The following is a 14,863-nucleotide window of genomic DNA, read 5'->3' as shown; positions in this document are numbered from 1 at the left end:
TATACACATCATTCTTTTATGAAGTTAATGGGTGCACGTGCATCCCCACATGTAAGGGTGGATCCGCCTCTATGTTGAATATTAGTTCTTTAATTTTATATTGATATAGAAATTTAAAATATATAACCTAATGTTAATTTTTGTTTAATGTTTAATCACGTGATTAATACGTATTAGACTTATTTCAACATGATTTATTACTTTTAAATTATTATCATTTTCATTATGTCTTATCAACCATAATATTTAGTTCTCTAGAGTTTATATGATACATTAGTTTCTCTTATTTGGTAACTCCAAAATGAGAGTAATCGCTAGGGGTGGACATGGTACGGTATATATAGAAAGATCATACATATTGAAATTCTTAATGCTATGGTTTTAATATTATGATATTTGATTTTTTTGGTATTTGGTACAATGTTTGGTATTTAGGAATAACATACCGAAATATCGAATGCCATACCGAAGTATATATATCTATATATCTATATATATACATATATATATAAAATTAAAAATTGTAACAAATATGCAACCTAGTATTAGTATAAACCAAATGTTTAGAAATTAAAATTTTGATTACTTTATTTTGATTATAATGTATTTGAATTGTAATTGATTAATGAAGTAGTTATTGGTACTTTATTTTGCATATATATGTCTACTTGTGTATTGTATTAGTATGATACTATTATACGAGTATATATTAGTCGAAATTGAACAAATCATGGTTACCGATTTATCATACTATAGAATATCAAAATCAACTTCAATATACCAAACCACACCGAGCTAAATTGGTATGGTAAGGTGTAATATTTTAAAAACTGAATATCAAAATTACTGTATGAAAACTTTCAAATACCGTACCGTATCATACCATGCTCACCCGTAGTAACCGCTAACAATAATGATAACATACCCAATCAAGTCTCATAATTGGAGGTTTGAAAAAGATTTGAGTGTAGGAATATATTATAGAGATAGTGAAAGCTTGTTTCTGAACGACCCTCGATAAAGTGGAGCTAACCACCATTGAGGCCAAACTTTATGGACCAAATTGTATTTAACTAATCATTAATTTGCCTATTCAAAAACAGCCCATATAAAAAGCCACATCTTTTATTTCATTATCCACTCATTCACTCATTACTAGCAAAAATTCATGATAACACATTGCTGAATAATCCAAAATTAGGATTATCACAACAATGGCATCAACATCTCTTGTACTTCCACTCAGTAAGCTCCATTAAATCTTGAAAAAAATATTTTTTACTTCTTTTTCATATTCAATTTTGTACTCATTTGGTTTACATATTGTGTTCTTGATTGTAAAGGTTCAGCCTTTTCTATAAATTTGTTCAAGAATCATCATCAAAGAATCAGAAAACCCCAAACTGGAAATGGGGTTACTAGGGAATTTGGTTTAAGATTGTGGGCACAAGAGAATTTGATGGGTACTGTTGAAGAAGCTGAAAGGTACAATACAACTAAGCGCAGAGATTTGGTAATGGGGTTGGGGTTCTGTGGGGTTACAAGTTTTTTGGTGGGTTCTTGTTATGCTGAGGCAGCTGGATTGCCACCAGAGGAAAAACCAAAACTTTGTGATGCTACATGTGAGAAAGAGCTTGAAAATGTATGGTGAGGTTATTAAGCTCCCTCTCATTTTTTTAAACTCTTAACTTGTTTTCATTTATTTACTTCCTTCATTTTAATTTATATGTTGTAGTTTGATTGAGCAGGGAGTTTAAGAAAAGAAGATCGACTTTTGAAACTTGTGATCTTAAATATGCCGTAACTTGTGATCTTAAATATGCCTTGAGATATGTGTGGCTATAAAAGCACGTTAGGTGAAAATGAGATGTATAAAGTTAAATTAGGATAGGCGTTGTTCGTTTCTTTTTAATGTTGATAACCGTGGCGTTGGAGTCAACTTTTGTGTATCTCGACTATTTACACGTGACATGTACCACCTCAAACCAATAGGAGGTACTAGGTAACTTTGTACATCAAGACTAGGACAGATGAGAAATCACCTGGTTGTTTTGTTTGAACTTGAAAGCTTATGGTTTTCAATCCTCTTGATTGACCACTAGATCATACTCTTGGGTAGGTGTCATTCGTTTTGAAAGGGACTAGTAAAGCAATAGTCTCATATAAAATGGAGCGGAGGGAGGGGTAGTTAAGGACAATTTTGTACTCCTTCCATCTAAGTCCTATGTTGCTCGCATTCTTCAAACATACATCCAGATGTGTGTCGGATGCTCGAATTACTGTACATTTTTTGAGGATCCGACTTGGGCGTTGTAATATTTTTGAAGGTCCGAGCAAAACATAAATCATAACTATTATAACAACATTTGAGTGAATGAGCAATTTTGTATGTTAATCTTTAAATATATCTTATAGAGCAATTGGGTTATGGATTTTCAGTTAATTGGGTTGTATGGGATACATAATCATGGACCACCAGTTTAGTTGAACACGTCGCCAGTCGAATTTTACCCATTATATTGTGCCTTGTGAAGGTGAACATCTGTGAAGGAAGTTTGAGCTAAAGCAGTGACTGAAAACTTACTTGAATAGAGCAACCGTCATGATCAAAGTTTAAAGTTTGAACAGTTAAATGACTTTGAACTTTGTGAAAAATGTATAAGGTAATATTAGTGGACTGATGTTAAGTACTTGGGACCTCACAAAATAAAAATTGTGTAATATAAAGGAACAGATTTGAACTATTTTAGAAAGAGTCTTGTGAGGGAATTAATTGTTGCCTTAAAAATTCGATGTGATGCATGGTTTTTTTCACTCATTTAGTGCTATTCATCTGACATTCTAATGCAATTTCAAGAGAAGTTCTTCGCCTTGCATTTGGTTTCGAGTCCAAAAAAAGTTATTGCACTTTCATATTCATGGAGATTGTTGACAAATTATAACAAATAACTACTATGAATAATTTTCAACTTTCTTGCATCGGAGTTTATTACTACACTTATTGAGCTGGTCCTTACTTTTTGAGTATGCTTGTTAAGATCTTGCAAGAATTAATCCCTATTGTGGAATGATAGGAGATTATGTGCCTTTTAAAAAGACATCTAAAATAGATAATCACACATATTTAGGTTGCATATTTTCCCAATCTGTCTGGGTCACAGATACATCCCATTTTTTTACTTGCACATGGCAAGTGTAAGTCCCACACTTCCAAATCCAGTATATGTTCCTACTGGGCGTTTTTTTACCTTCTTTAAAGGGGATCAATAGTATTCCCATTTACCCTTCAGCATGACTCGAACCCTCAACCTATTAGTTGATTGGAGGTGTTCAACCACTTGAGCAAGCCTCACTTGTCCCTATTGAACGTTTTTCTATGTTTGCCAGTTTCTTTCTATGGTACATAGTGAATTCTTAACGCTCTATTCAGATTTAATAACTTGAAATCCTTTTAGTTGGACATACAATCGCTATATGCATGCATAGACTTGCAAAAGTTGATATTCCGACTGCTATGGTCTGAAGTTTCTTGCAACAATGAAGTTGCAATTTAGCATGAATCAGGAGTGCCATTTTATTTAGGTAGTCTTTTTCAGACACTTAGCTGACAAATGATAACAAGACCCAAATTGGTCTAACATATGAACTGAAATAGCTTCATTACAATCATCTTTCTCTGAGATATTTCTAGTTGGTATCTACTATAGAACTCATCATTTACTTGAAATAATACAATCATAGTTTACATATGAAATTTAATAGAATATTCATCAACTTAGGATGCTCTATGTGATTGCTGCAGTATCCGTATTGTCAAAGGTTACGTGATGGAAAAGATTCACTGACATATCATTTGTCATAGAAAACCTGAGAACCCCACTAATAGTAGAAATTTTTCATAAATGAAGGTTCCTATGGTAACAACCGAATCAGGTTTGCAGTATAAGGACATCAAAGTTGGTCGAGGCCCTAGTCCCCCTGTTGGTTTCCAGGTATGTATCCTGATTTCTGATACTTTGTTTCTAATGTAAGAGTGAAGGACAAAGTACTGTGCGATGAACTTTCTTCTTCACTAATCTAGCTTGTTATCTTACCCATTTGGCAATTCGTGGTAAAATATGCTTCATCTTCTCAAATCATGAAATTGTCTATTATCGCAAATTAGTTGAAGGGAATTGGAGAGAAAAGGACAACATACCCAGTGAAATCCCGTAAGTGGGGTCCGGGGAGGTAGAGTGTATGTATCCCTTACCATTAACTCATAGAGGTTGTTTCCAAGAAGGACATGCAAAAAATTAGAGAAAAGAATTTCTTACTCAAAGCAATGCATCATTATTTAAGGTTTTCATTGTAACTCCACAGAGAGAGTGGGAAAGAGGGAGGGACGGAAGGAGAGAGAGATCCTTAAATTATCATTTGTCAAAAGATATATGGCTCCTTCTTTCGTGTAAGTTATATTCAAATTATTTGATCAGTCAAATTTTGTTTCATGATGACAGGTGGCTGCAAATTATGTTGCCATGGTTCCCTCGGGACAAATTTTTGACAGGTCATTACACTTATTGTACTCTGATTGGTTTGTTGAATATTTTACAAGATTGTATACAAGCTTTGCCTTTTTTTTGGTCATTTAGAAATTGCATCTGTTGAAGCATATGAATTTTATATGCTTTCTTACAGTAAGCCGATGATGTTATAGAGTGATCAGCCCATACACATTGTATCTGTTCGTGTAACATGGCATATTTATAAGGAGGCATGTTATTTACTGATAGACAGACAAATAGCATATCGATACTCGGAAGAAAAACAAAAAGACTAAAATTGTAAAGTAAATGAATATGTAACCTCCAGAAGAAAAGAGAGAAGGAGGAAGGCTCTCCTTGTAGATTTTTTTTGTTACAATTTCTTCTTTAGGTTCAGTGCTTTGTTTTGGACATGAAGGAGAAGCTGCAGAAGTTATTCTTTTTGTTTTCTCGTAATGGTCGTACATGTAACCTTATAAGAGAACTTGCCATTTCTCCTTTAGAAGTCTAATTCTCCTTGCCCTCAAAACACACATGCAGTACTTATTTTTCACTTTAGGATAAATGACGTTTATGATTCGATGTTCCTTCAAATGCCTAACTCTCGCAAGATTTCTTGATTTTTAAATTAACAGCTCCCTGGAGAAAGGTCGACCTTACATTTTCCGTGTAGGTGCTGACCAGGTAAGCTTTAGTACATGTTCATGAAAATTTGTGATTTCACGATTTCAGTAGCAGTAATAGCAGGTGAAGAATTAGTTAGTTCATATGTGACTAACTAATTTCAATGGCTAGAGTAGGTAATCAAAGGACTTGATGAAGGGATTCTGAGCATGAAAGTTGGAGGACTACGTCGACTCTATGTACCTGGATCTGTAAGTTCTCTGCCTTCAGAATTTCTCATTCTACAGATGCAAGGCAAATGAGAAAAAGATAATAATCAAACCATTAAGCAGGGGGAAATGCTTCTTTGTGGGATCGACAGGTTTAGATAATAGCCCCTTTAAGGGTTGTTTGGTAGAATGTACTAGAAAAAATAATACATGTATTAGCTGTGGTATTATTTAGTTGTTTTGTTTGGTAGGATTTTCACCCTATGTAGTAGTATAGGGTGTATGACTAATATATAGCAAATCATGGTTATTAGCAAGACGCGAGTTACTAATACATGGACAAAAAAGGTAAAAGATAGAACTGCCCTTAATACATCAAATCAAACGCCAGTCTTTTTCCTAAAATTCTCCTTTCCTTCACTAAATATCATACTTCATCTCAATGAATTTTCACTTGAGGATGGCCTAATACTTTGTGCGGGGGTCGTGAACTTGAACTTCTCATATATGCAATAGCTTATATTCAATCTGTTTTGTGTTCACGCTTTACTGCATGCATGTCAATTGACTTGAAATCGTCCAAGAGTAACGAAAATCTTTTATCAGAGTAAGTTTCTTACACATTTTTGTTGAATAGTTGGCGTTTCCAAAAGGTCTGATATCGGCTCCTGGAAGGCCAAGAGTGGCTCCTAACAGCCCACTGGTATTCGACGTGAGTTTGGAGTTCATACCAGGCCTTGAATCCGACGAAGAGTGATCATTTTTCTTGTATTGTTTTCCCCTTGGCATGTCTCTATAAAGCTAAGGAAAGGCTTATTTTCTTTGCTGTATACACTCCAGTTTTGCTTCTGTATTTTAGTTCTTGTAGTGCTCATAAAGTATATATGTACATGAATATAGACATGACAAAGAAATGTTAAAGAATATCCTGAAGAGAAGCCTTGACGTAATTAGTAAAGTTGTTGTCATGTAATCAGGAGGTCATTGGATCCGAACCGTGGAAATAGCCTCTTGTAGAAATGCAGGTAAAGGGAGTATATTATAGACCTTTGTGGTCAGGCTCTTTCTCGAACTCCGCTCATAGCAGACAGAAGCTTAGTATATGGTTAAGAATTTCGAGCTAAAATACGGTGAGAATATGGATGAGCTAAAAAATTTATTTCTGCAAAGGTCAAAGGCAAATTTTGTACTGTGTGACCAATAGGTTACGATTCAGAGTTATGGAAATAATCACTTATACTCGTATTAGTTACATCACACTTCTCGAGGTGCGATTCGGGTCGAATCCAAAGATTACCATCCTAGAGAAGAGGCCAAATATATACAAACATAATTTTCTTGGAAGTGACTTTACAACCTTTCAATCTTTTTTATGGTTACAATTTGTCAATATAATGAACTATAGTGGTCCTCAATATTAGAGTATTTGCTGCGCTGTATACCAAACTAGTACTCTGTACCAACTGACACTGGGATAAGCATTAACATCATAAGCAAAAAAGTTTAAAACTTTCAAAGTATGTACATCTTGTTCAACAACTTATAGCACTAAAACACCAAAATTATTAGATAGATGTTGACAAAAATCTCTCAAATAGACAATTTAATAAATCTTTATTAGCATATACTAGACTAGAACATATCGAAGATCGAACAATAACAACACTACATGCAATGCAATGCAACGATATTCCTGGTTCTGTCACTGAGTAACCGAAAAGGTTACATGATAGAGCAAGCATTAGGATTCTCGTCACTGAAAATTTGAGGGGAGTAATTAGCATACTCCATGAAAATGTAGTCCCTTTGAGTCATATATTCATTTTTCTTGATATCTATTGTTGTCTTATCATCCTCCTCTTTGCCTTTTTCTTCTTCACTTTCTTTCTTTTCTTCTTTTTTCTCTTCTTCTTTCTTCTCTTCTTCCTTTTTTACTTCTTCTTCCTTCACTACTATAGCTTGCTTCCCTGTCCTCTTGTACACGTCGTTCGCTAACTTCTCCGGATCAACAACACCTTTTACTACCACTTGATTGTTTCCTAGATCCGTCGTTACAGATTCAACACCTACAGTATATACATATGTGAAGATTCAATAAGAATTGACTAGTTTTACGTTGACTGTCAGTATAGAAGCTGGTTATAATCATAATGCGCAACAACTTATTTGATAATGTGTATAAGGACTAAACATGAATTGACTAGTTTTACGCCGATTGTTAATATACAAGTTTGTTATACTAATGTACAATAACATGTTTGATATGTATATTATCTCCAAGCTCATCATGAATTGACTAATATTACATTGACTGTTAGCATGCAAGTTTCTAACCATAATGCACAATAATGTATTTGATATGTGCATTTGCAAGTTTGTTACAGATGTAAGGACTTAACATGAATTGACTAGTTTTACACTTAATGTCAAATAAATATACTAATGTACAATAACATGTTTGATATGTATATTTGCAAGTTCGTCATTAATTGACTAGTTTTACGTTGACTGTTAGCATATATTTGTTATGCATTATAATATACTTGATATGTGCATTTTCAAGTAAGGATTCAACATGAATTGACTAGTTTTACGTTGACTGTCAACCAACAAGTTCGTTACAATAATGCATGATAACACATTTGAAATTCTAAAATATGTAAATGATGATATGATATGATAAGTACCTTGAATTTTTCGAATTCGTTTCTGCAGTACTTGTGCACAAGCTTCACAATGCATCTGAACTGTCATCTTCACTGTTATGACTGGAGGAGGCTGTCGATTATGTGAAAAAACATGACATTTTTCGCGTTAATGCACGTACTCAGTGACTAGTTATATCATGAAATAAAGAAATTATATACAAATTGGCAAGACAGAGGAACTATAATTTGCTATTCTAAAGTAAAAGGCAAATCAATGTCACAATAAAAAATATTACGTCTCAGTTTCAAATAAGTTAGAGTTCGGCTCAGAGATGGGAGCCATTACATCGCGAATCTGTTGAAATAAATCATGTTAGGGGTCTGCTATATGAATCTTGACTGACTAAGTCGAAAACTTCGACCCCTAATCCCCTTAGAACAACATTGCCCCACTTAGAAACGAATTCAAAATTTAAAATTTATTAGCGTTATGCCAACTCTTCCCCCCTTGAAGCCACTAAGGTCAAGTTTTTTTTGTTAGTTATATCTTAAAAGTTGATCATATAATATATCATCATTTTCTAAGCATGTTACTCTATTTAACCTTATCTCAAACCGATACGATATGATATATAACATGAGCACAACAAAAATATAATAACACGATATATTTATGAAACGAGACGTAACAACCATTCAAATAAAATGTGAGTTATTGTTATTTTATAATATTGTACATAACTATATATTATATTCATAATACTACAAAATATTGAAATGTCAGTCTCGTGAATCCCTTATAGGTCCCATTTCAAGATTTTACTATACTGCAGTATGGCAGAGTAGCCCACCAGCCCATCATTCAAACAATTTTTTGAATTTACAAAAAATAAATTAAATTTTACAATTTTTTTAATTTTATTTGTAATGATAAGTTTTTATAAACACACAAATATTACGTCTTCAAAGTATGATTTTTTAAAAGATATATGCTGATCGAGAATTAGAAGGGCGTAAGAATATTTAGATAAATTTAAATTTTTTTATATTTTATGTATATATAATAGACGATAAAATTTTTCGAGTCTCTGTCATTCTATCTACACCACATATTGTTTAGTGTGCCCTTCAACCCCCCACCCCCACCCCCACCTTTACCCCCCAAGTGGATTGCTCAGAAGCTTGTCTTTTTTGTTAAACTTTTTACTGTAAATACTATATGTTATGTTGCATTCATTGTCAGCAAGGAAACAACAGTCATAAGCTGTGGGTGCTCTATTAATTCCCTTTACACAAATGAAAAAAAAAAATAATACTTTGTTTGAACTATTTAAAAATGTATAGTATCTATATCGAATTCTCTAAAAAATATACAGTTAACTAGTAATTATTGCCTTAATTTTTTTACCAAGTATGGAAACCTAGAATCAAAAGTAGTAGGATTGTTTCGAAGTAGTAAGATTGAAAATAAAATAAATATAATTAATATTATCATATTAAAAAATAGTATTCGTGGAGGAATCAGCAACCGACACACACTGATCGATATTTTTAAGCATGCAATGACTAGTGATTAATTAGGGTAGTTTGATGTATGAAGTACCTATACACAAAATTTAGAGAAAAAACACCAAAAACCTCTAATGTAACTATCTATATATCAATAGCTAATTTTCATGACTCTAACTCTGAATATATTATATCACACGAAAATAATTTTATCGATTAATTAAACAATAATAATATTTACCTCATCTTTCTTCTCTTCTACTTTTGGCAACTCCTCTTTCTTTTCTTCTTCTTCTTTTTTATTTTCTTCTGGTGGCTTTGGCAAAGGTGAAATCAATTCCACTTTTCTACCACTTTTTTTTTGAATTCTTTCACACACTTTGAGAGGATCTGCATTTTTCCCTTTTATCACCACTTTGCTAGCCTTAGAATCTGCCTTTACTTCCTCCACTCCTATTCATTCACCATAAACAAAAAAAATTATGATCAAAAGTCATTTTTTGGGTTGGTTAGCCATACGATACAAAAAGAAAAGATATTATATCATAATATTATAATAAAGTAAAGTTAGATTATGTCTTGTTCAATACGAACTTGTGAAAGCAGTCACTAATAATTATATGATAGATGATATGATCATAGAGTACATTTTATGGGGCGTAACCTTTTATGAATTTTATTAACGCAAAATATCTTTTTTACTTTCTATATTTTATATTAGATGATTATTTTCATTTTTATAGATATAGTAAAAAATCACAAATAAAAAAATAATTCTAATAATTCACATCTTTACAAATCTACAAATCAATATGACTACTTTTAAGAAGAATAATCGTAAAGAATAATATATAAAAATTTAATTAATATTTTCTTAATTTAATAAAATAGTCAACTACCATGTGATAAATATTTTTAGTAAAATAATAACCGTAACTAATATATGAGAAAAGGAGTATCGGACTGTATCTTTTTTGTATTTTGTTTTATATATTAAGCTTTGTTTAATGGGTGCATTGTTCAAGAATTTATTAATAATTAGTTGAATTGAAAAACGTGATAATGAGATAGGAGACCATAGAATAAATTAATAAAGTCTCAATATATAGTGTACTCTTTGGTCAGAAAGAATAATTTAAATTAATTTTTTTAAAAAAATTAACTTATAATCCATCAATAATATCACAAAAAGGGGGTCAAATTTGACATCATGCTATTCAAAATTGAGCAGCTTACTCTTTACTTGTGGTTAAAAAATAGTCTTATTTTGATTTAAAAATAAATTTTAAATTATGATAAAAAAATTGAAAGATAAATTTAAACCTCTTTTTACGTGAAATTCAATCATTTCAGAATAGAGGTATATTATTAGCATGGGTATTTTCGTTACAATTTGCTAACGACAAGAATATAAATAGACCAAAAGTGTGACTAATAACATTTTACTTGAGCAATTTAAAATAATATTAGGGATACATTTGAACAATTTTCTTTTTTATTATTGGTGTCATTTAACTAATTCACTTATTATAGGTATAATTATTTTATTTAATTAAAATAGGGAATTATTAATTAAGGAACAAAATTAAATACCTTGAAAACCTTTGAGGGATCTTGCAACTTTTCTTGCACAAGCTTCACAATGCATATCAACTTTAAGCACAATTTCTTGAATTTCATCTTCTTTTTTTTCCTCTACTTTCTTCTCTTCTTCTTTCTTGTCCTCCTCCCCTTTGTTCTCTTTTTCCTATAAAAATCACATAAAATAAATAAATAAATAAAATTAAAATGGGAAATAATTAAAAGTATACATATAAATATTCTTCATCAAAATGACAACGTAGAGTGTTTACGTTATAGGTTCATCTGAATTCAGTAATTTTGATTCAATTTTATGATATATAGAAATCTTGAGTTCTATTTTCATAAAGTTTGAATCTTGAACACGCATCTTTGTTATCATCATACAACATTCTTTGTTACAAAACTCACTAAACAAGTATAAATAGTAAATTTCAAACTTGGAAGTATAAAAGTTTAAATTTTGAATTAATTGTCTTTGCTATTAATGTAGAAAAATAAAAAGTTTCAAACTCAAAATCATAAAAGTTCAAATTTTGTAGTTTTTGTTACAAAAAAATTCACTGAACAACTACAAAAATGACAGATTCGAAACTCAAACTCATAAAATTCAAATCTCGAATATATTGCCCTTGCTATTAAAATAGACAAGAATCCTATACACTACCAATATTATCCATTGACAAACTATATATATATATATATATATATATATATATATATATATGAAACTAAACTAAACAAAATTGGATTGATATATGGATTGTTGAATTTCTTTTCTTTTTTGAGTGTTTGAACATACCTCAGCCATGTAAAAAATTCTCCAACAAACTGTTGATTTTCAATGAAAAACTTATGAAGTAAATGAAAAGTTTTTCCTTCTTTAACAACACTATACATGTATATATATAGAGAAATAGTCAAGGATAGATTTGGTGTATCTATTATCAAATTTCTCTGAACTCAATATTTTTGACTCAATTTTTATATACGTTACAAAAATACTAAAGGGATACAAATAATAAATATCATATGTATTGCAAACTAAAATTCATAAAATTCAAACTTTGAATAGATTACGTTAGAAATTATGAAAGTAAGGAGAATAATGTGTTTGAACTTACCTCACCCATGTAAAATAGCTCCAACAAACTGTTGATTTTTAATTTTAATGTAAAAATAAAGTAAATGAAAAGTTCCTCTTTTTTTTTCCTTCTTTAAAAGTACACTCTCTAGATATATAATATATAGAGAGAGATATGTAAATTTATTTTAAGTCGGAGGAAGAATGAGGTGATCCTTTAAAAAGTAAAGATTTATCTATATTAAGATTGAGTATTTATATTAAATTAATAAAAATCCATAATATATATTTAGATATATTTTTTCTCACTTAAATTATTTTAAATATGCATATTCTTTTTATTATATTACTTGACCATAATAACCTAAACTACTTTTAGTATAAATATTGCGTGTACATAAGTTTTACCCACAGCAAATGCAAATGGTATAGCGTATTGTTCATGTTTGATATGGAAGAAAAACATTGTCGAATAAACGTTTTTTAATTTCTATTTTTTGATAGAAATAGGAAAAACAAGATTTATAAATGCATTTTATATTGATTGTATCGCTCCGCCTCTACCCTATAGCCCACCTCACCGCCCTCAAACTCCTACTCCGCCTTTTGTTGTATTTGTCTATATTATATATAAATATGTAAAAATATTTACTCTCTCCGCCTTATTTATGTGTCATCCTTTTTTTTTTAGCTGATTCACAGAAATATCTGAAAATTCTTTTTGACACATTTTAATTTATCTTTTTTTAGAAAAAAACATCACACCCATATATATTAAAGAATACGACATAAATAATCAAAACTCATTTTTTTAAAAAAATATTTTTCTCGGTATCAAATACATCGGCCAATAGCTTATTAATTGCAGGATATAATACAGAGACAAATAGTACAGTGGTCATAATTGCTGACTCAGCCTCTCATTATATGTTGTCCTTCACAATATTTACTATCAGTCCTCTTTTATTTTTTGGGTCAATATTTATACTGTTCCTATTAAACACCATGTTTTTTTTCCCTATTGATTTTTCTAGTAGATATAATAATTACTACTGCTGATCTGTTGGATATGTTATGTACCCTAAAATTCCATTTCAAAGATTTGTACTTTTATAATTAACATGTTTTAATTTGAATATTCTTTTCTTAAAGATATGGAAGGTTAATTTATGTTGAATGTTCTTTAATTTAGGTTTACTTGTAATTTGTTTTACATACGATGTTGGTTAGGTGAAGGCGAATCAAGATTTGAAGGCTTTGGGTGCACCAATATAAATATAGCTAAGGTCTAAGCTAAACTTAAAACAAAAATATGCTTAAGTGGGATTCAAACCCTAGTCTAGAGGTTGGTAATCCTAGCTTTTACCAATTGCACTAGGGCACTTCTATGCTTTTTATGGGTGTAATGTTACCTATCTACCAGTTTTTCAAAATAGATATACATATATACATATGATTTTTTCGAAAGTTACCGAGTGTACGTGCACCCCCACCGTATGGTGTCGGTGTGCGTCTGTGGTTAGGTGTGATGCTAGGTAAGAGTTTTGAAGAGGATAAATAAAAGGAGATATATCGTTGCAGTATAGTATTTGTTTCAATTTTTTCTTAAAATAATGAAATTGAAGATATGAAACGTTGTTTTACGTCGAAAGTTCTTTAATCTATAAATAATTTGTTAAGTTAGTCGACCCATGGTAGATAGAAATGGAATTGTTTTTATAGTTTATTTACATAAGATGTTGATCTATTGGAACTTGTTGGTTGATTTTAGAGTCGAGATGTGTGCTAGCTAGGAGTCTTTAAGAGGACAAAGAAAAGTAGCTATGTTGTCGTAGTATATTTGTTTCATTTCTTCTTTAAATAAACAATGAAATTAAAGATATAAAAGGTTGATTTGTGTTAGATGCTCTTTAACCTATGGATCGGACAATGTGTTAATTTAGTTGAATTAACACTTATGTAGTTTATTTTATATATCGATGTTGGTCTGATGAAACTTATTGATTGATAGTCATGACACTACTTGTTTAACTTTATATAAGTTTAAATATTTACTTATATACATCAGAATTGAATGATATATATAAATGTCTGCTAACGTTAAATTAAAGGATATCTTTACGTAGTATGTTGTTATTTAAATATTCCTTTATTACTCATAATATAATTAAACTAACAATTTACAATATGTGTCCAATTAAATATGGTTAAATAAAGAGGGAAAGCATATGCAAAATCTTGATATTGGCAATAAAAATTTCCCATAAAAATTGGACAAATCACTTTCTTATCTTTGTGTCTCCCCTATTTTGGGCTTTGTACATGGTCCTAATGGGCCTGCTATCACATGGCCCAATAGTATTTGCCACCAAATTTACTACCCTAATAATATAATATAATTATATAATATAGTAATTATAATCATTAATTTGGTTTTCATAATATAATTATGATTGGATTTATCATGTCATGTTTGGTTATAAAAATATAATTTGTTTTGTTTTCATAGTGTGATTGTACTAAAATTCCCTTTTTACCCTTGAGAATTGTATAGTAGAGTATTAGTGCTTCTTTATTTATTTATTTTTTCTAATTTATCTACTAATGTCTAATATTTTTCTTATACAAAACGTCCATGATTCTACATTTTTATCTTTTCGAAAGTCTAGACCCATTTTTATG

At 30.7% G+C, this 14,863-nt stretch overlaps 2 protein-coding genes across 3 annotated transcripts; one reads left to right on the top strand and one right to left on the bottom strand.

Moving 5' to 3' along the window:
• Positions 1-1,111: 1,111 nt before the first annotated feature.
• Positions 1,112-6,317, top strand: LOC107018414 (peptidyl-prolyl cis-trans isomerase FKBP16-3, chloroplastic). Its single transcript, XM_015218889.2, has 7 exons — positions 1,112-1,245; positions 1,344-1,642; positions 3,909-3,992; positions 4,500-4,549; positions 5,162-5,210; positions 5,327-5,401; positions 5,997-6,317. Exons 1-7 carry the CDS (start codon positions 1,215-1,217, stop codon positions 6,114-6,116), a joined length of 708 nt encoding a protein of 235 aa, XP_015074375.1. The 5' UTR covers positions 1,112-1,214; the 3' UTR covers positions 6,117-6,317.
• A 523-nt stretch (positions 6,318-6,840) lies between these two features.
• On the bottom strand, positions 6,841-12,372 carry LOC107015880 (heavy metal-associated isoprenylated plant protein 7-like). 2 transcript variants are annotated; one of them, XM_015216303.2, is made up of 5 exons: positions 12,222-12,372; positions 11,110-11,263; positions 9,758-9,969; positions 8,047-8,137; positions 6,841-7,425 (listed from the first exon to the last, which is right to left on the bottom strand). In XM_015216303.2, exons 1-5 carry the CDS (start codon positions 12,228-12,230, stop codon positions 7,082-7,084), a joined length of 810 nt encoding a protein of 269 aa, XP_015071789.1. In that variant the 5' UTR covers positions 12,231-12,372; the 3' UTR covers positions 6,841-7,081. The 2 variants fall into 2 exon arrangements, with proteins under 2 accessions (XP_015071789.1, XP_015071790.1); XM_015216304.2 differs by lacking the exon at positions 12,222-12,372 and adding an exon at positions 11,900-12,049.
• Between the last annotated feature and the right edge of the window lie 2,491 nt (positions 12,373-14,863).

Source organism: Solanum pennellii, chromosome 4 (assembly GCF_001406875.1).
Source record: "Solanum pennellii chromosome 4, SPENNV200".
In the NCBI taxonomy this organism is placed as follows: domain Eukaryota; kingdom Viridiplantae; phylum Streptophyta; class Magnoliopsida; order Solanales; family Solanaceae; genus Solanum; species Solanum pennellii.
The sequence above is the reverse complement of the archived record's forward strand: the minus strand, read 5'-3'. Positions and strand labels throughout refer to the sequence as shown.

What these genes read in the sequence shown, in the direction of transcription:
- LOC107018414 (XM_015218889.2), top strand. Translation starts at nt 1,215, where the DNA reads ATGGCATCAACATCTCTTGTACTTCCACTCA. An exon ending in GTCCCCCTGTTGGTTTCCAG is followed by an intron (nt 3,993 to 4,499) that starts GTATGTATCCTG and finishes TCATGATGACAG; the next exon opens with GTGGCTGCAAATTATGTTGC. An exon ending in TCGGGACAAATTTTTGACAG is followed by an intron (nt 4,550 to 5,161) that starts GTCATTACACTT and finishes TTAAATTAACAG; the next exon opens with CTCCCTGGAGAAAGGTCGAC.
- LOC107015880 (XM_015216303.2), bottom strand. An exon ending in ATCCCTCAAAGGTTTTCAAG is followed by an intron (nt 9,970 to 11,109) that starts GTATTTAATTTT and finishes GTGAATGAATAG; the next exon opens with GAGTGGAGGAAGTAAAGGCA. An exon ending in ACGAATTCGAAAAATTCAAG is followed by an intron (nt 7,426 to 8,046) that starts GTACTTATCATA and finishes TATATACTGTAG; the next exon opens with GTGTTGAATCTGTAACGACG.